General features: G+C 46.1%; 1 protein-coding gene across 1 annotated transcript in view; it reads right to left on the bottom strand.

Moving 5' to 3' along the window:
- The window catches only part of Adam12 (ADAM metallopeptidase domain 12), a 252762-nt gene that overhangs the window by 196047 nt on the left and 36145 nt on the right, over window positions 1-20570 (bottom strand). The window contains exon 2 of the mRNA XM_090345624.1: window positions 17174-17283. Within this exon, the coding sequence (XP_090201750.1) occupies window positions 17174-17283 (110 nt within the window). The remainder of the gene's footprint in view (window positions 1-17173; window positions 17284-20570) is intronic.

Here is a 20570-nt window from a genome sequence, read left to right as displayed (position 1 = left end):
ACATTTAAGGACATATCATGAGTCTAAAGTAGCATAAATTAAAAGAAAACATAGCTAAATAAACCCTGATAAAATTGCTGAAAATCAATAACAAAGCAAAAATTCCTAGCCAGCTGCCAGTGGCTCACACGTGTAATCCTAGCTCCTTAGGAGACTGAGATCTGGGGACTGTGGTTTGAAGCTGGCCCAGGGAGGAAATTCAGTGAGACTCTTATCTCCAGTTAAGCACCAATGCAAAGAAAAAGAAAGAAAGAAAGAAAGAAAGAAAGAAAGAAAGAAAGAAAGAAGAGAAAGAAGAGGAAGAGGGAAAGGGCAACCAACAAAACCCACTGGACGTGGAGCTGTGGCTCAAGAGCTGAAGCTCTAGCCTTCAGCACAAAAGCTTAGGAACAGTACCTAGGCCCTAAGTTCAATCCCCAGGACTGGCATGCATGTGCACGCAAATTACAATGTGGAAGAAAATAATTGTCACCTGGAGATCTATATCCCAAGGCATATTCCTCACAACTGAAGATGAAACAATGACATATTTAAACAAAACCTGAGAGACTTCATCAGCAGCCTCTGGTGTTAAAGAGATCCTGAGAACGCTTGGTCAGGCCAGACGGATGTGACCTGATAGCTATGTGAGCTGCAGAGGAGAGAAGAGAGACTCATCATGGAGCCTCCAGTGAACAGCAAACATGCTCCAACAGCAAAGGAGAATCCCTCCTTAACCACACGAAAGCCAGAAGTGGATCTGTGGCTCCAGTGGAAGAGAGACAGCCTTGAGCAATAAAGCTAAGGGACAGCACCCTGGCTTTGAGTTCAAGCCTCAGCACACAAAAAAAGAGTGAATGAAAGAGGAGGCGAGGGAAGGATGGAAGGAGGGGGGAGGGGAGGGGAGGGAGGGATGGAAGGAGGGGGGAGAGGAGGAGAGGGAGGGATGGAAGGAGGGGGAGATGAGGAGAGGGAGGGAAGGAGGGAGGGAGAGAGGTGGGGAGGGAGGGTTGGAGGGAGGCGGGAGAGAGAAGACATGCACCCAGTACAAGTGTCCACCTCAGTTCAGACGCTGACCAGTGTCTTCATCTCCCGTGGTGTGTTTTTCAGCTGGAGAAGAGTTCCTGGCCCCAGACCTTGTCATCCCTGCTTGGCATTCCAGTCACTCTCCAGTCACTGGAGATACAGCTCAGATTTCCTCTGTTCCACCCATCTATTCCTTTTTACTCTTTACTCAACCCGTGCATCAAGAGCCCCTGTGAAGGCGTCCAGCTCTGTGCAGGGCCCTGGGCCCACACAAGTGAATGGCCCATTTTATAGGCAGACCAGAAAGTCTCAGGGGAGAGGAGACATTTGCAGAGCCAAAGCCAGGACTGATTTCCTTGCCCCAGACTTTGCACTAAGTATCCCCAGCTCCCAACAAGAAGCAGCTCATAGGAATGTCGGGTTAGAAGTCACCACAGTGTGCAGTCCTTTTCTGTAGTGGTATACACTGCCATCACCACTTGGGACTCTCATCTTACATCCCTGCACCCATCATCATTTTCAGTCTTCTCTTCACTGGTCCTTCATATGATGCCTTTGTCACTATCAGTGCCTAGGTTCATAACAGCCTTTGGTGTCTTTCGATGCCAATTCGCATCACTCTGCAGCTAGGAGAGTCCCAGCTTAAGGTAAAGGGGCTTCTGCGCTGAACACGGCTCCTGTCCTCTCGTACTGGCCAAGAGTGGGGGTCAGGTCAAAGGCAAAGGCTTAGTGTGCTCAGGGAAGAGGGCAGGGAGCTGCTGCCTTGTGCTGGCACCCAGATAAACAGAGGGCAAAAGGCCAATGTTGATGCCATCCCAGGCTCCTCCCCCCAGGCCTCTCTTCTTCCCCCTTCCATTGCCAAATCCAAGACCCAGCAACAATGTCTGCATATTTCTGTATCACAGTCTAAACACTTGGGAGGAAAAAAAAACCTATTTCTACAAAGCAACAATCAATCACATGTTTGTTTAATGTGTGGTCAAGACACATTTTTAAAATACTGAAAGACTGTTTCAACGTTTCCATTATTAACACAAAAGCTCAATTTTCTTTATTGCAGAACATATTAACATAGGGACTTGCTTTTCTGAATAGTGAAGAACAAACTTAACTCTTTTGGAAAATAAAATTCTATACAGAAACAATAACATTTAAAAAACCCATATGGGCCAGGCACTAGTGACTGACATCTGCAATCCTAGCTTCTCAGAAGGCTGAGATCTAAGGATTGTATGATTTGAAGCCAGCCTGGGCAGTTTCAAGACGTTCTTATCTCTAATTGACCAGAAAAAAAGCTGAAACTGGAGGCCTGGCTCAAGTGGTAAGCACATGAACTGTGAATACAAAAGCCAAGGTAGAGTATGAGGCCCTGAATTTGAGCCCAGTACCAGAATTTTTATTTTTAAAAGACCAAGATTATAGAGTGACAAATGTGCCTGTCAATAGGCCCGTTTAGCTTGGTATTTTTAGTTAAAGAAACAAATACTGAATACATGCAACTATGTCAATTAGAAGGTTCATATCCAGGGTCTCAGGGCCAGGTGACTTAATGTGTCCAAGCCTGGGGATATGTTTTGGCTGTCACAACAAGGCCAGGGCTGCCTCTAGGACCCAGCAGCTGGAGACCAGTGTGGCTGGAAAATGTCCTACAAGCAAGGACAGAACTGTTCCTCTCCCTAGCCTGAAATGCTGGCATCTCAGTATACTAACCTTGCCTTGAATTTTTCTTCTTAAATCATTAACCCGATGGCTTATAACTCAACAAGTATGAACAACCCACCAGTTCACACAACTCCTACTTTTCTTTTTTAATATTTATATATACAAACAGATGTGTTCTGTAGTTGTGAAGACCACCTCTGACGGAGAGAAAAGCTTGCCCCAAAATAAGTACATTCAACTCTTGTCAGCGTAAATATAATTTTATTCAGCCGCAGAAACGATAGTAGGTTGGATACAGATCAGTGTGCTTTTAATCAGTGCGCTGTGCTGAGCTGCATGGCCAGGTTTCATTTGAAGGGCGAGTCCGGTGTGCTGGTGGGAGCGGAGGAGAAACTTCCTGCTTCTGGGTCAAATGTGCAAAAACTAGGAGCTAGGCCAAAGGAGCTCGGGATGAGGAGGGAGATGGTTCATGGAGCTGCCTCGTTAGAAGAGGTCGTGTCTTGCAGGGTGTGACGAGCTGGCAAGAAGTGCTAAAGGCAATCATCAAGGTTGTATTTAATCCCCGGCAACGAATGGGCAGGACTATTATGAGTCCACTGAGAAACACTCAGAAGACAAAAACCACATTGGGCCGCTCTTCTTTATCCAAGTCGCAGATTCTCTTATGTCTTCCCAAATCTGAAGACTCAGTTAACTGCCTTCATGAATCATCATTCCTATGCTTATGACTGGGGTTGAATCACTTGATCTTTCTTGAGTATAGGGAACACACATGGATCCTGTGTATCATAACCACAGCACAGCTTGAGCCACTTAAAGAAAACTCTTAAGTCCCGATAGTGTACGAAAACATCCTGGTCTTATCTGAAATCTCAACATTCTCTGGAGAAGTCACTGTCTGCCGTGTGTTCTCCAGAGGGATTCGTGCAGGGTCATCCAATTCTGCTGCTTACATCAAATAATGGTTTGGCTCAATTCTCTCATTGTTCCTCAAACTCTCCCCCATCCCACACCCAGGCTCTCCATTCCAAACTGACAATTCAACCTCTTTACATGCATTTCTGCCAGACCCTACAAGTTAGCCTTGCCGCCTTCAGGGCTGGCCTCCCGCGAGGTGGGAGCTCAGATGGTTCCTCCTGAGTGTCTCTGCGCTTCTGGATCCATTTCCATTTGTGTGTGAGCTTAAGAAGTTTGGGCTGGAAATGGAAAGTCAGCAGTTTTTAGAAAGTAATTGGCCTTGGAGGATATTTTCAACATGATAAATGGGTTTCAGCCAAACAGAAACGATCCTGAGAAGGAAGAATACAGAGACATAGAAAGAATTCAGGCCTTGCACAAGGACACTGAGAAGCATGGGAGGAGAGTTGATGTGCAGAGGGGGAAAGGGAAGGAATGGGCTGTTCACAGTTTGAAATCACCTTTGTAGACTCAGAACAAAAGCACAGCTGTCTCCTGTCTAATTTATCCAAAAGAAACCACCAAGGGTGCAGATACTTCCCTGCACTCGTATAAACTGCTGCCGAAAAGAAAACGTTTAGAAAGGCAAGACCAGACAACAGATACCATTAGCAAAGAGTGCAGAAGGCGGCTAAGTAATAAACTGTGTGTGTATTTTGAGCCTTAAGGTGGACAGTGAAGTCCTCTCGTGACCTTCAAGAGCCACTGCTTGAGCCCAAGGAAACGACACTGAAAAAGAAGAGAACGAAGGAAGAAGTAGGTACATGGCCGTGGGGGCAGACTGGACACTGGGAAGGACGACTGCAAGCCAAGAATGGAACGAAGCAGGGAGCTGGGTACATGGGAATGTGCCCACGCCCAAGGGGAAAGCGGTGTGGGGGGACAGAGAGACAGAGCAAGGCGGGCGTCCTCGATCATTTTCAATAATCAATCTGGACTCATTTTCCAAATGTGAACTTCGAGAAGTAGGTATTTCTTTTCACTTGTGGGTAGGCGGGTGGTCAGCCCCCATGCGTCCAGGGGCATCCATCTTTGGTGTTTCAGTTGCTCGTGCTGATCCATGTGTATCATCAATGTAACAACTGCCATGATCACCAGGTGGAAAGTGTGAAAATTTGTTTGTAGGCTCTTCTGGGAAAATCTGCCCGAGAGAGGCTTGGAAGTTGCATAGGCGTAGAAGATTGGGGGAGGATAGTAGAGGAGGGAAACTGAGGAACGGTGTGGGGAGGGGCAGGGTCCTACCTCCCGAGGAGAGAGGGGCTGAGGATCAAGTTCATGACCAACGCTGCCACGTGATGGGGCTGCCAGAAAAGTCTCTAAAGGACAGCACTGTATTTGAGAGCTTCTGGGTTGTTGGTCACAATCGCCTGCCAGGGGAGAGGCACATCCCAACCCCAGGGGACAGAAGTTCCCGCCCCCGGGCCCCTCCAGATCCTGCCCTCCATCCATTCCTCTTCAGACGACATCCATTTGAGAGTTTTTATCAAATCTTCTACAATCACGAGGTGAGCACAAGTCTGTGTTCCTCCGAGTTCCAGGAGCCAGCCAGGCAGATGATCTGAAAGAGGAGGTGGTGGTGGGGACCCCAGAGCTGCAGCCACACTGAAGAGGAGAATGACTGGCACCTAAGGGTGGGGCAGCCACACGAGACGGAGCTCTTCCTCTCAGTGTCGGGTGAGTTGGGGGATACAGTGTGTGTGGAGGGGTGGAGGTGGGGACCTCTGTACATCTGATGTATTAGGAAGCAGGTGCTCGATGTGGCTACGATGAGAAGAGAGACATGGTAGTGACTTGGAGAAAGTTCTGGCAGAACATAACTGGGAGACAGGGTGGGCCAAGCAGATGAGTTTGTGGTGGGGTCTTTACAACCTCACCTCATTCCTCACCTGACCAACCCTGGAATTACAAGGCCTGAGTGGAGAACCTGACTGTGCCTCTGGATGGATGGGATCAAACTCAGGCGCGCAGCTCTTTGCCACAAAGCAAACGTGAGAGGAGAAGGTGGTGTGTGGGGGTGGTCCTGACCACGGGCCCGTGGACAGGAAGGCTGTGGAGCAGCGGAGCTGGGAAGTGGGAGAAGGCAGCAGGGATAAGAAGGACAAATAAACAAGGAAAAATAAATAAGCAGAAACCTCTTCTGAACTGCTAATCCTGAATTTATTATAATTAGACCTAAAGTTTAAAAAAATCAAGCTGAACAGGACACCAGGCTGTGGCTGGCTCTGTTAGACACAGCCTGCCTGCAGTGATCACCTCTTGCTTGCATTCGGAGTGAGGACTCTGTCCTTAGAGAACTACCACCAGATCCTGAGCTTCTGACAGACTGGAACCCGCTCCTTTTCATGCAGGTCACGTGTGCACACACACACGTCTATATGCACACGTCTGCATGTACACAGGCACACGTTTCGTGCATGGAGTCTTCAGAGTTCACATTGCCTTCTTTCAAGTTTTTGAGACGCTCAATCATTTGCATGTATGAGTTAGCCACTTCTGTTCAAATGAAGACAGCCTCTCGTGGCTCCTGCTGGCAGAACGCTGTTGTGGCTTGGTTCAGAGATTCAGGCTTGAGGGTGTCTCGTGAGTAGTGCAGCTGGGTTTAGGTCCATCCCCAGAGCCTCCTCTGGGACTGCAGGATCCTCTACAAGATGGCACCTGCATGGCTTGGCAAGATGGTGGCGGAGCCTCAGCTCTCCACGTGGGTGCCTCACCAGGCTGTGAGGGCGCCCTGGCTGGCTGTCATTCCTCACCTGCTCAACTACAAGTTCTCCCATTGCTGGTTTATTTTTGAGACGTTCCAGATCCCTGACTGGATGGAGGAAAGGGGTTTAGAAGAGTAAGGCCCGTGGAGGAAGGCTCTTGAATTCAACTTTGAAAGTCAAAAGTACGCTAATTTGGCAAAACCTCTCACCTGGGAATGTGAAGACTTTATGAGGAAGAGCCAAAAGTGTGAGGAGACCACACACAAGGAAGACGGAGCACAGAGGTCCTGTCAGGAGCATCGGCATCGAGGAGGTGAGAACCCGGCCGTCCTCCCGCTCGCCAGTCATGGGACTAACACGGGAATCTGGGGCTAGAGGATACGCGTCTCCTTGGAGTGTTCAGTTGGCGAAGTAGACATTAAATCAGGATGCCAGCAAATAAAGAGAACGGTAAGGTAGAATGAAAGGAAGAAGGGCCCTCTGCTGGATGACGTGAGGAAGGGGCTAGCTGGAGGAGGTGCCAGGGCAGGGGAATGAAGGGGTTACAGAAGAGGAAGGGGGTCCGTGGGAGGGGTTCCAGGGCTCTTCTGGATAGCAGGCAAGGGAGGAGACAAGTAGATGTGGAGATGAGCCCCCAGCTCGCCCAGATCATCTTCCCATGGAGATGTGAGGAAGCAGGGATCTCCCAATGCGGGATGGAGATGATGAGAGGACAGAATCCCCCCGTATGATCAGGGTGGAGAAAGCAGGCTGCTGGCAAGGAAATCAGGAGACCAAATGTCCCAGGGGAGGCCTAGAAGACAGCTGATACCGTGTCCCTGAGCTTTCCTTTTGCTCAAGACTAGCACTTGAGCCACAGCTCCACTTCCTGCTTTTTTGGTGGTCAGTTGGTGATGAGTCTCATAGCCTTTCTTGCCCATGCTGGCTTTGAACCATGATCTCAGCTAGGATTATAGATGTGAGCCACCTATACCGGGCTTGGGCGCCTGATTTATAAGAACATTTTTCCATAACCCTTCATTTCAAGCTGGCTCTTCAAAAAACAGGCTAATGTCACATGACGAATCCAATAACTCCAGGGTCCCCAAAGGCCTTTAGTTATAGATTTGTGGTGCTCGTGAACAATGGCAGACCCAACTTCGGGTGAAATCTCTCACCCCATTCATAATCCTGACAATATCTTAGCTATAACAAGAGCTTCATAGCTTTTGTTAAAAAAAAAAAAGAGCACAGGGAGTCTGAAGTTCCTTTGCTAAGGAAGGAGGAGGCAGGGAGAAGCTTATTGGGTGGCTTAGCATGTACAGTGGCTAGAGTTTGTCACCAGATCAATGTCCCTCCCTCAGAACCAGGACTACACAGCAAGAAAGCAGTCCAAGTAGGTGTTCTGATTTTAGCTACTTTGGAGAAAACAGTTAAATGAATTTGCTTTCATGGCTGTAGGAAAGTCTTGCAAGGATTTGCCTTTGAGGTTAACAAGCATAATAGGCCAATTCTATGTGTGCTGAAATTCTTGGAATTTGAAACTATGGGCAGTTGTAGCTGGTAAGGTTTCACTGAAGAATGTACATGTGTTGTCTTTGAGCAGATTTACTTAACTGAAGGCATACATTTCCACCGCTTCTGGACGTTTACTTTATAGGAAAAGACCTTTCAAGCTTCTCCAACTCTTTCTCCCACCTGCCAACTCTGACTGCCAGCTCTTTTCTCCCAATGGCCGCCTGTGCCAAAGACGCGTCTGCACGCTCCTGTCTGTCCTGACCAACCCGATGGATGCACTCTGATGTTTCCTCTCTGACTTCAGAGTGCTTTTCTGTCCTTCCCAAATGGTGGCTCCTCATCTCATCTGGGCAACTGAGGGGTGTAGTGTGAAAACCCAGAATACAGGTTTGGTATAGCAACTGGAAGACACCCGGCATGCGCGCCCATTCCAGGTGCTTCCCACAGCAGCTGCATTCCCAGAAAGGCTTCTAGACCAGGGCCACGGGAGACTCAGCACCTGCCAGAGAACAGCAGGCTACAAAAGCCAGCCTCTGGTGTCCATGAAGCCCACCTCAGTGAAACTTCACCTATTTCCCTGAAGATTGCATGAGGCTAGGGTTCTAGAGAGCTGGGATTACTAGCTTCCAGAGCAGCTGCCATGGGAAGGAGAGACTGGCTGACTCTCTGCTCAGTGCTCCTCCCTGTGAAGATACAGACCCAAGCAGGATGGGGCCCCTGGGGGGTGGGGGACAGCAGCTACTAGACAGCTTGTGAATTCCTCACAGCCCACTTAGAGAGCTGCCTGTGTCAAAGAACAACCAAGACCAGCCATCATTTGGCAATACAAACACATTCCTATGGGCTGAACAGGCAGAACCAAAAGTTATATCCCCCAGCGGTCTTATTTTGAACTAAGAAAGAAAGGGCTGGATTTCAAAGGCACAACGACAGAATTTCCTGCCCCTAGTGGGCCTTCGGCTCTTCCTGTGTGCACTATGGAAGGAGTGGGGGGGGATGGGGAGCAGGGAAACAGTTCTGAAAATGCAATTGCCAGTTTTTACACAGCTTGCAAAAGGGTAGAACATTTCTAGCACCCAGCACAGGGTTTGGCACATAACAGCTTCTCAATAAATACTGTTACGTGCACATATAAAGAATTCAACAGAAAAGTAGGATAACTTCCAATTGGTGATTCTCCCTCCCCCTTACATGTTTTGGAACTCTTTGATAAGGTTCTCTGAATGGTATCTTATTCCCAGGCTTTACCAACCTAGCAGTGGAACTGGTTTTGTGCCATTTCAAATCCTGATCCTCCCTTCCCCAGTACCCCAACGTGGGTAAGGATTATTCACTAAACACCTATCAGGTAGAAAATACAGAGAAACTAAGGTCAAAGAGAGCATTGTTCCAAACGGTATAATGTGCAACCTGATGATAGAAAAATGCATTTTAACAGATACATAGTATATTTCCTTTTTGTTATTTATATTCACTGTGTTTAAGAAAAAATGGCAGTAAGTAAGTAAGTACATAAGGTATGCATGGTTCCATGTAGCTGCTTCTATAATTAGGATTTTTGCCAAGAGTCCTGACTTTATTGAAGTTTCAGAAACAAAGATATCAAATGTACAGACTACAACTCAAGGCATCAATGATGGAAAACATTGTCTGTGTCATGCTTCTGATGTGGACTGTTTCGGTCATAAAGACTCAAGAGTATTCCATGCTTGAACTATCTGTCAGGTATGGACAAGGAACTGAGCAAAAACATAAAAATGGTGCCCCAGGGGACAAGGAATCATTGCAGGGGTATAATCTGTAGCCCTGGCTTTTGTTATCTCTCAGCTCTCACAACTCTATTTTGGTCTCATGACCACGTTATATGCTTGGGAAATTCGTAGGTTCAAGCAAAAATGAACACCCTCAGAACCTTCGTTGAATAAAAATTGCATGAGAAATTGGTTCTGCCAGTTGTGGAAAAGGCTTTAATGTGCCACTTTTAGGGAAAGGTAAAATTAATTTCAAGTAATTAGCAGAAAGGCAGCCTTGAGGCCTGGATCAGCTCAGGGAGTACAAAATGCCAGAGTAAGGTAGAATGCTGGAGAGTTGAGAGGTAATTATTAAGATAACCTTTTTGTTTTTAGGGGAAAGAACTTAATGATTATGTTTCATTCTCAAGGATTGATTACTTTTTGATAACACAAAGTACTGCTTTCTTTCATACTATTTCTGTAAGTGTTTATGTGGAAGGATATTGTGTAACTCAGCCATGACCCAGCGTTTGAGATTTTTTAGCCCTTTGGAGAGCATGTACACGCATCTATGTTTACCCACACCCACACCCACACGCATGCACACACATGCTTACTATGTCATCAGCTGAAGAGACCTGGTGAGCAGAGCTAATGCCTGTGCCTTAGTTTCTTTTTTTTTTTGCCAGTCCTGGGCTTGAACTCAGGGCCTGAACTCTGTCCTTGGGCTTTCTCAAGGCTAGAGCTCTACCACTTGAGCCTCAGCACCACTTTCAACTTTTTTTGTCTATGTATGTGGTACCGAGGAATTGAACCTTGGTCTTTACGCATGCTAGGCAAGCACTCTACCACTAGGCCAAACTTCCAGCCCTGTGCCTTAGTTTCTAATAGCAGTCCCCAATAAACTAGGACCCCGTGGAGAATTGACTAGTTTAGGACAGACCCAGGAAATATAACAAATGAACTTGGCACATCTCATTGTAACAGAATGGCAGCAATTGGTCTCTCCTTTTTCCCTTCTTGCCTCTTTCTGTCTCACCTTTTCTCTCTCCTCTTCTCTATTCTTCCATTTTTCTTTCTTTTTTTATTTCCTCTCTCTGTCTCTGTCTCTATATCTCTGTCTCTGTCTCTGTCTCTGTCTCTCTGTCTGTCTCTCTGTCTCTCTGTCTGTCTGTCTGTCTGTCTGTCTGTCTGTCTCTCTCTCTCTCTCTCTCTCTCTCTCTCTCTCTCACACACACACACACACACACACACACACACACACACACACACACACACATACACACACGTCAAAGGTTCATAGGAACCAAAGGAAAGAACTCCCAAGTGTCAAATGGTTCCCACGTGACTTCTGTATAACGAGAGCCATCTGGAAAGGGGAGGGGCTCAGGGTGGGGAAGCCGAGCTGAGGTGTCACAGCGCTCCCACACAGTGTGGGGAGCATTTACAGTGGGAATTTTACCTCCATGGTCTTCTCCCCAAACTGACAAGCTCAGTCCAATCACAGGAAAACAAATCCAGTGGAAGGACAGTCTATCAAGTCCTGCCACCAGTCCTCCTGAAAACTGTCCAAGTAGGAACAAAAAAAGGAAATCCTTAAAAATGGCCACTACGAGCTGGGCACTGGCGGCCAAGGCCTGTAATCCTAGCTACCTGGGAGGCTGAGGTCTGAGGACTGAGGTCTGAGGACAGTCTGTGGACTGAAAAGTCCATGAGACTCTTATCTCCAGTTCACCACCAAGTATCCCTAAAGGCAGATATCATGGCAACGCTGAAGTTTGGGAAGCAGAAAGGGAACAGGCCACACCTGTGCTTTGTAGTTGTGGATGAAGAGGAAGGCATTAGAACTACCCGCCTTACAATTAGGGGGTAGGGGAGATGTCAGACCTACCTTCCAGTGGTTATTATAAAGAGAATTAAAGGAAACACGAGGAGGCCCCGTGAGCCTCCTGTGTAGTGGAGGGGCCTGCAGCCTACTGGAAGGGGAAGACGGAATCTTAGGGGAAAGACTAGTTAAAGAAAAGGGCGTCCAGCCATTGAAGGAGAGGACATCCAGGGGGACGGATAGAACACAACATGCCTAATAAGGTGGACTCTGTGTGTGGGGGAGGGGCTCACTGCTGCTCATTCATATGAGCTCCAGGCACAGGGGCTGGACGCTGTGGGAGGAGGTGACATTTCTGGTGCACAGGTGATACTTCTAGTGTGGAAATGACATTCTGGAGGAGGCTGGGATCAGAAGTGGACTTGCAAACAAACTCAAAAAGGAACCATGAAGGAGTAAACTGTGAAGAGCAATAAAAAGAAAGGATTAAAAATACTTATGAAATGAGAGAGAAGACTGGGGGGTGGAGGGGAGGAATTTAGGCCAAAGGGAGAGTTTCAAAGGAGAATAAGCTAGGGCTGAGATAAATCAGATTAAGGACAGGCCTGAGGCCCCCTGGAGCTCTGAAAAACAGACCTGAGGGGTGCCTGGGGGAGCCAGCGAATTTGGGGCACCCCTCTGGGAAATCTGAGGGGGGGCATACATATGGGGGTGCTTCCTGATGGAAGAGCAGCTTCGACAACAAGGAGTGGAATTGCGTGGGGCAGACAGGGCCTCTGCCATTTTAATTAGCTGCTATTTGATATTGGAGAGCTGTCATTTGCTGAGGGAACCTCTGGTTTCCTGTTTGAATCCGTTTACCTTTTATTTTCCATTTCTCATTTGATTTCTGTAATTTTACTCTCAAGTGAGAAAGCTGGAAATTTGAAATTTCCCGAGTATTCAGAGGCTGAGCCCCACTGGGACAATCTTATAATTAATCACATTGTGACATGGCTTCTCTGGTTCTCTGTTTTACTTTTCCAAGATGAAAACTTGGAAACTGGTCTCTAAAGATGTTTGAAACTTCCGATATCACCTTACATTTGGGCAGCAGCATTCCACTTCCAACCTGTTGTAAAAGCTGGCGTTTTATCTGTTCCTTACAACGACCCTGAGAGGAAGGAAGGCTGGTCAGCCAACCCCAGGGCACAGACACAGTTGGCAGAGTGCAGGGATGGAAGGTCGACTTTCCATCTTGCACAATGCTGCTTTCTTTCCTGTCTCACCATCTTTCAACCACATAAGCAGTGGCAGCACAGCCTGACTCTTCAGTTACAGGGACATACTGATATCACTTCTAAATGTATTTCAGCCACAGAATTCTGCACATGAGAGAGAGAGAGAGAGAGAGGGAGAGAGAGAGAGAGAGAGAGAGAGAGAGAGAGAGAGAGAGAGAGAGAGAGAGAGAGAGAGAGAGAGAGAGCTTGTGTATTCATTAAAATCATTTGGGGTCACCTTTTTTCCCTCTCAAAGATAGATACCTGGGCCTTCTCCTAAGCAAACAGCTCCAGAAGATCCTAAGACACAGCCAGACTGAGAGCCAGTGTCCATGGCAAGGTAAGGACAGACTGAAGAACAAATGGAACAGGGGTCCTGTGTCCTGGAGGGTACTTATGGCAGCTGCACCCTCCATGTAGCTGGAGCCTAAACACAGGTTTTATCTCAAATGTTGTGAATCTACAGGCAAATCCTTATGCCCCAGTCCGGGAATTCTTGTCCCTGCCCACAGCAGGGCTTGGACTGTCAGGTTCTCCTTTGTGACCTTTGGCATGGATGACAAGACAGAGTATGGGAATGGTTATTTCAGCCTGTAGATGTCAAAATGGCCGCTAGGGATGAGAGCAGGCCTCACGCAGGCATGGGAAGAGTGTGGGAGTGCAGAGCCCAGCACAGGGCAAATGGGGGAAGGAGGGGCAGTGGTTACTGACCACAATGGGATGATTTTACATCAAGCCTGGACTTGCCGTCCACGCTGTGGTTGTGAGGTTGGCCTCTGAAGAAACAGAAATGGTGACAACCTAAATTCTTGTTTGAAGGAAAGAATTCTGGAGGGCTTGGAGTTTTGTCTAGTGGTAGAATGCTTGCCTAGCATGCACAAAGACTGGAGTTCAACTCCTCGGTACCATGTACATAGAAAAAGCTACAAGTGGTGCTGTGGCTCAAGTGGTAGAGCACTAGCCTTGAGAAAGCCCAAGGACAGTGCTCAGGCCCTAAGTTTAAGCCACAGGACTGGAAAAAAGAAAAGAAAAATGAAAGAAAGGAAGAAAAAAGGAAAGAATTCTGGCAAGAAACTGAAAGAGAAGTGTCCGGAATGAGGAGTCCTCTTGTCTTTGTGACAGGCCCTGTAGTCAGGTGTGGCGTCCTTTCCACTACAAACTCTCTGTGCACACTCCTGGTCCTGTGAGCTGGATCCTCGAGGGCAGAAGCCACATCTCAGGGTCAGCTGCTTGTCTGATGGTAAGAACACCTCTCATGGATGGGAACATGGCCTGCTCTGGGAAAGATGAATCACCTACCATTGACGCATGATATGTAAAGCCCGTGAATTATAATGGAAATAGGCAGACATTCGAGAAAGAGGCTGCTGTTTGTTCCAGGACAAGTGTATGTGGAAGGTGACCTGGGAGGCAGCGTGGTTCCTGCTTTCCTATCTCATCCGATAGCCTGTCCAGGAGCCCAGCTGACTTTGTGTGTTGCAGACACACGCACCTCCCTCAAGCCTTGCATTCCAGCCTCTGCTTGCTTGCTGTCTTCACCCAGAGAAGAAGCAGCCTATCCTGTCTTCTTAGGAAGCTCTTTCATGGCCAGTCCTCCCCAGTTGGTCCTTCTTAACACTTATCCCAATCTTGATTTGTTTTATTTTATTTTCCTTCACTGGAAAAGAAGGTAAAGGGACAGAGTATGTATCTGTCTCCAATGACTCTATGGCCAGCACTGGCATAGCCAAAGTGTTTCCTTACAACCAGCTGGAAAGGAGGAAGAGGCTGGAGAAGGACCGCACAGCCTTTTCTGAAGTATAGTGGGCACAGTCTGCTATGAACGTATTTTTGAATGTGAGTGCATTTTGTCTGGGTGAAGATTCACTGTGTGGATGTCGCTTGAAGTTCAAATCTCCACCATGCAGCCATGCATTGGACTGGAGACTTCTGGTCAACGTGTTTACAGGTTAAGGCCATGCCACGCAGGCCCTCTCCTACAGGGCCCACCCCCTCACCTGCCACATATAGCATGCATTCTAACCACAGGCATCACATCCAAGTTGTAGCTGTCTGTTGAGATGAGTCCCTGTGGCATGACAACTAAACACTGTTCCCATGTCTCTGTCTCTGTCTTTCTCTCTGGCAGTACTGGGGTTTGAACTCAGGGGTCATGCCTGCTTGGCAAGGCACTCTACTGCTTAAACCACAATGCCAGCTCTTCACGTTATGTGAGCTCTTCACGTTTATGCCCAGGTTGGTCTGGACAATTCTACTTTTATGTACTCTTCCCATGCAGTTGAGATGACGGACATGTACCACCCCACTCAGCTCTCAGTTGGCCTGCGCTGACTTTGAACTATGATTTGCCTGACTCTCTTCCTCCCGACTAGCTAACATAACAGAACTGAGCCACCATACTTGAGCCCTGTTTTCTCAGGTAATGTCAGTGGTAGCATGGAGTTATTATCTCGTGGCTTATTTTAGATGTGTGGTTCCTCCTCTTGAGTGGAATCCCGCTGGAGTCAGGGTGGTCTGGAGTAGCATCAGGTAAGAAGGAAGTTGGCCTGGTCCAGCATGCCTGGTGAGGCCTGCCAGATGGCTGGTGGGCAGGAAGAAGCTAATGTCTGAAATCAGCAACCTCAAGCAGCCCACACTGGGGCAAACCCGCAATTCCCCAAAGCGTTGTGCTCAGATCCCTTGAATTGAGATCACTGTGACTGCCAGATGAAAGACAGACACTCAGTTAAAGCCACAATTCAGATAAATAATATGGGTGCACAAAGACTTGTAGTACAATTATGTCCCAAAGACTGGATGGGATATACTTTAGCCTAGAAACAAATCCATTCTTTGTCTAAAATCCAAATTGAACCAGGCATTTTCTACTGGCAAATTTAATTCCAAAAACAATCCTCATAATGGCTTCCAAGGAACTTTAGGTGGTTCCTCATTTTTATTTTACCAATATTTTAATTGCCCATATGTTCTTTATCAGACAGTACATTCCTCATTTTCTGCAATGATCACTTTTCTTCAGTATCTTTTAAGTGTTTTACCCAGGAAATACTACCCATCTCACCATGCTTGACTTCTCCTTTTTATATTCAATGCATAATAGTGTCCATGAAATGGAATTTTATTTTGAAGTCCAGATTTAGTATTTGGTTCCTTTAGTTAAATCCTGAAGCCTTTTTTTCCCAGTCATGGGGCTTGAACTCAGGGCCTGACCACTGTCCTTGAGTTTTCTCAAGGCTAGTGCTCTTCCACTTGAGCCATAGCACCACTTAGGGGTTTTTCTGTGTATGTGGTACCAAGGAATTGAATCCAGGGCTTTGTGCATGCTAGGCAAGCACTCTATCACTAGGCCAAACTCCCGACTCAGCCCTGAAGCTTTTTTAATATGTAATTTCAAATTCAAGCTCCTTTTTTTTTTCTTTCTGTGCTGGAAATAGGCTTGAACTGAGAGTCTTATGTTCTTGCTTTGCTTTCTTCACTCAAGGCTGGACTTCTACCACTTCAGCTGTACTATCCATTCCAGCTTTGTGCTAATTGGAAAGAAGAGTTTTTCTTTCTCTCAGTGATGATCACATCTCAGCCTCTTGACTAGCTGGGATTACAGTTGTGAGCCACCAGCACACAACTTAAATGCAAACACTTTCTAAATAAATTACCAATGCAAACCATCCTTCCTAGAGAAACCTGAAGGTGGCTGGGAGATTTTCACAATCTCAACCACTCTTTAAAAAAGAATCTGTTCTCTATCATGAGAAGTGATCTAAAAATACTAGCACATAACACAAGGATAAAGCCATCTGCAGGATCTCTCCAAGGGGCTCAGATTTCTATAGATTCCAACATTTGCTAACAGTTTCTACAAGTTTCAAAACTTAATGTCAAGTAGACTTAGTAGATAAAGTTCACTGAAACATTGAATATACTCATTAATATTTTAATTATTTACACTGTGTTTGCATTATAGAAGTACAAATTATTTAACATGTGTTTAGATAAAGTTCAGACTGTGTTAAGACCCAATGTGGACTTTTTATGGGCATAAAAACATTTCTATCCATCAACTAACCAAAGTAAAATATAGGTTAAATATACATAATTATAAGAATGTACCAAGCACTCAAGCAAATGGAACATTGAAGTTGGCTATCTAGTGATACTGTCCGGAGTGCCTTCTTGGAGAGTCACTGTGGGTAGATGCAAATGTCACTGGGTGACTCATTAGACCTGTTACATCCAAGCTGGCTTTTTATCTTCTTAAGAATGACACTGTCGGGGGAGGGAAATGGGTACCAAGACATGTGAAAGCGTATCAATGTATGTGAATTAATGCACCTTCTATCTGGCAAATATCATGTAACCCTTTTACTAATTACAATAAAAAAAAAGAATGACACTGTCATTTCATAGTGCTTAGTTAGCATTAAAGTGAGTAAAGAAAGACCTCAAATACAATCAATACAATTAACACAATTTTCAACCTTCAGCAGCCTTGAAGCTGAGAAAAAAAAAACAACAAGTAAAAAGCAAGTAGCTGACCTTGGAGTTGACACCGGTTCCAGGGCTCTGAAGATCCCCACGCAGAAGAGAGGTGCCAGCGACTTCCACTTTGACTTCGTAGGCTTCTCCCTGATCTGGTAAGCTCAACCCTGAATTAAAAAAAGAAAAAGAAGCTTCATTTTCACTCTTGTCTGGAAGTTTGGCAGCTTATTACATAAATGACACAGTGAAAAATATTTAGAGATTGAACAAATCCAAGGGAAACACTCTAATTCATTGCATCATGATTATGAGTTAAACTCAGCGAATTCTGTGTTGATCAAGCCATTAAAATGCTGCACCTTATGGCAAACAACTTAATCTTTTCCTTCCAGACCTATATGTGCTGGGTTATCATCAAAGTCAAGGTATATAATCCAGGCTTTCCCCAAGCAACAGAGCCCCACAAGCAGTGACTTTTTACAATGACGAATTAATGCACTACATAAGATCAGATCTCTATTAAAGTCTCAAGGCTTTAGCTGTATTAAGACTAAATCCATTGACCAAAGTCCCATGAATCTGTTAAACACAATGCCAATTCTCTTTCTATACTTACGAAGTCTGATTTTATATGCTTCAGTAAGTGATTTAGAGACAAAATTAATTTGCCAAATCAGACTGACTACACTGGTTTTTGTTTTTAAAAAAAGTCAATGCATCAATAAACTAGTCTATGCTCTTCTTTTGGGGACCTAGCATGCTAAACCAGTTGCTGCCAAAGGTTCAATGGCATTCCATTTCTATAAGCAATCCTAATGGAAAAGATAACATTATTCACTTCTGGAGAGCGTCTCTCTCTCAGCATGGGGATTTCTCTGGGCTTGCTCGCCTATGAGGTCACACGCCTGCTATTCTGTGCAAGCCCAGCCTGGCTGTGGAGGCGAGTGATGAGACCGGATTCTCACACGTGTTATTCCCATCTCTTTAGCCAGGACTCGGGATTTTCAGACCTGAGTCATAGCAGCACAGTTTCAGGTTACTAAAGAGTCCACATTTATTGGGCACAAATGGTATTGAAATTTTAATCCTAGACATTTTACAATTCCCTGAATACTTTTAAATCCACACCATTTTATCATTCTCAATGTGGAAGTCTGCAGTTATAGTCAGGTTACAAAGCGATGACTACAGGAGCATTAACTGTCTGACACAGCCTCTCCAGAACATTCTGAAGCTGGTCTCCAGAGGTGAAAGTCAGGAATACAGCCTGAGGCAGAGGCATGGCTGATCTTCAGTCTGCCATGCGGTGGGGGAGAGAGAGGACTAGGTCCCGTATGTTAAGAGAGAAGAGTAAGGGAGCTCAGGGCTCGGATGACTGCAGTCCACAGGGAGAAGCCTGTGCACTGGAGAAGAGGGCTAGCCGTGGTAGAAGAGGGGGCTGGCTCCAAGCACTGACACCTAAAATGTTTCTGGGAGGCTCTGTGGAGTGAGAAGGCACAGGCTCTTGGGTTGGAAGAAGTCCTGTCTTTCTGGCTGTTGAAAGTCGACACTAGCAGCCTGGAGATCTTGGGTCAATGAGTCTCCTCGTGGCTCCAGCTCATTGCGGCCAGAGAACTGGCTGGCAGCACAGTGGGGATTGGGTGCTATGGGACCTGGCCCCGTTGCTGTTGATGGCTGCCTCATGGAATTACTCCTCCACTCACCAAGGTCTTCTGAAATCCTCTGCTTGCTCACACGCTCAATGGTAAGTGTTCTGTACCTGAGCCCTCCAGTCAAGAAGCATACTAGGTATGCTTTAGGCAAACGCTTGCTGCTCTCCTGAAGCCAATGCTTTTATCTGCACTGTACCTTCATATCTTAAATGGCCATCCAAGCTGTGTGCGTCTAACACCACTGTGCTCTCCTGTAATGGTCGTTTGCAAGGCAACTCAACCAGTTCATGCTGAATATCCCTAGTCAGATAACACTAAATCTGAGGCAATCCCAAACATAAAAGTTCTGACACCTGAATTCTTATGATGAATCCTAGTCAAAAGGAAGGCGCCCTACGTGCTGGGTGAGATAAGGCATGTATAAAACACTACATGGAGAGGTTGTACAAGAATGTACATGAATTTTGTGTTTACACTTGGGTCCTATTCCCAAGGTCCTTCATTATGTAGATGTAAACGCCACGATTCAAAGAATTCTAAGCCAGGTGCGGGGGCCGCTGCTTAGAATCCTAGCTACCTTAGGAGGCTAAAATACGGATTGTGGCGCAAGGCTGGCCTAGGCTTACATAAGAAAATCCTTCCACCCAGGCTGCAGAGGTTTGAGGGAAAGGCGCCTGCATTTGTCGGAACATTCTTAGATGCTGTATCAGGAGAAAGGAGAGGCGAATGACACCCTAGATTCCCTTGGAGGGTCGGCTGTTCATATCACCCTCTCTCCCATGAAGGGAGCTGAGAGTAATAACACCTCTGCACCTTAACTTGTCACAGGGGCGTTCTCATTGCCTACAGCCTCTGATGGGATTGGGCTGGCACTCCCAAGTCTAACTCAAAAGTGCATTCTGTGTCCCCCAGAGTTCTTGGTGGCAGAGAAAGAGCAGTTTCTTGAGAAAAAAAGTACTTTTTGTTTTGCCAGTCCTGGGCCTTGAACTCAGGGCCTGAGCACTGTCCTTTGGCCTTTTCCTCAAGGCTAGCATTCTACCACTTGAGCCACAGCACCACTTTCAGCTTTTTTTCTATGTTTGTGGCACTGAGGAATCGAACTTGGGTCTTCGTGCATGCTAGGAAAGCACTCTACACTAGGCCAAACTCCCTGAGGAAAAAGAATACTATAACCACTGAGTATTCCCCTCTTCCCTACTTATTCTAGCCTGTTACTCCACAAGAAACTCTTTTTGGTCCAAGTGGTTTCCTCCTAGAGTCTTTATTTTAAAATATTCCTAGGAGGATTTACAGGCAGGCCATGGCAACACTTGCAGGACATTGTGTAACCCTTGTAAGAAATTGAGTAACTGCTCCGTTTACTTTGTACAGTATTTATTATATGTGTATGTGGACAATGAAGCCTTCCCTAGGCTTTCTAATTGTCTGCTCAATTTCCCCTCTGTAGCATCTGAAGTCAGAGGACTATGTCTTATGAGCTTTGCTTATGTATTTATACACTGCCATTTCTCTTAGATGGTACAAATAAAAATTTTTATTTGTACTGCATGGATAGGCAGCATAAATTATGCACAGCTGTGAGATATCCGAATGTATTTTATGGTGTGATCTTGTTGACACACCATAAAAGCAGGTCTGGAATGATGTGGACATTAAAAAATAGGACATTATAAAATATACAGTGTGCATACATTTTGTTTTGCATAATATGAATTTAGGTATTGGCAAAATTCACCATCAGATAAATAAGAAATGTTCATGGCTTATCCTGGGGAGGAACTTCCAGGATAATCTGTTTGGCT

The sequence above is a fragment of the Megascapheus bottae genome, chromosome 15 (genome assembly GCF_031878675.1).
Source record: "Megascapheus bottae isolate mThoBot1 chromosome 15, mThoBot2.hap1, whole genome shotgun sequence".
Classification (NCBI taxonomy): domain Eukaryota; kingdom Metazoa; phylum Chordata; class Mammalia; order Rodentia; family Geomyidae; genus Megascapheus; species Megascapheus bottae.
This window is presented reverse-complemented; position numbering and strand designations above follow the sequence as displayed.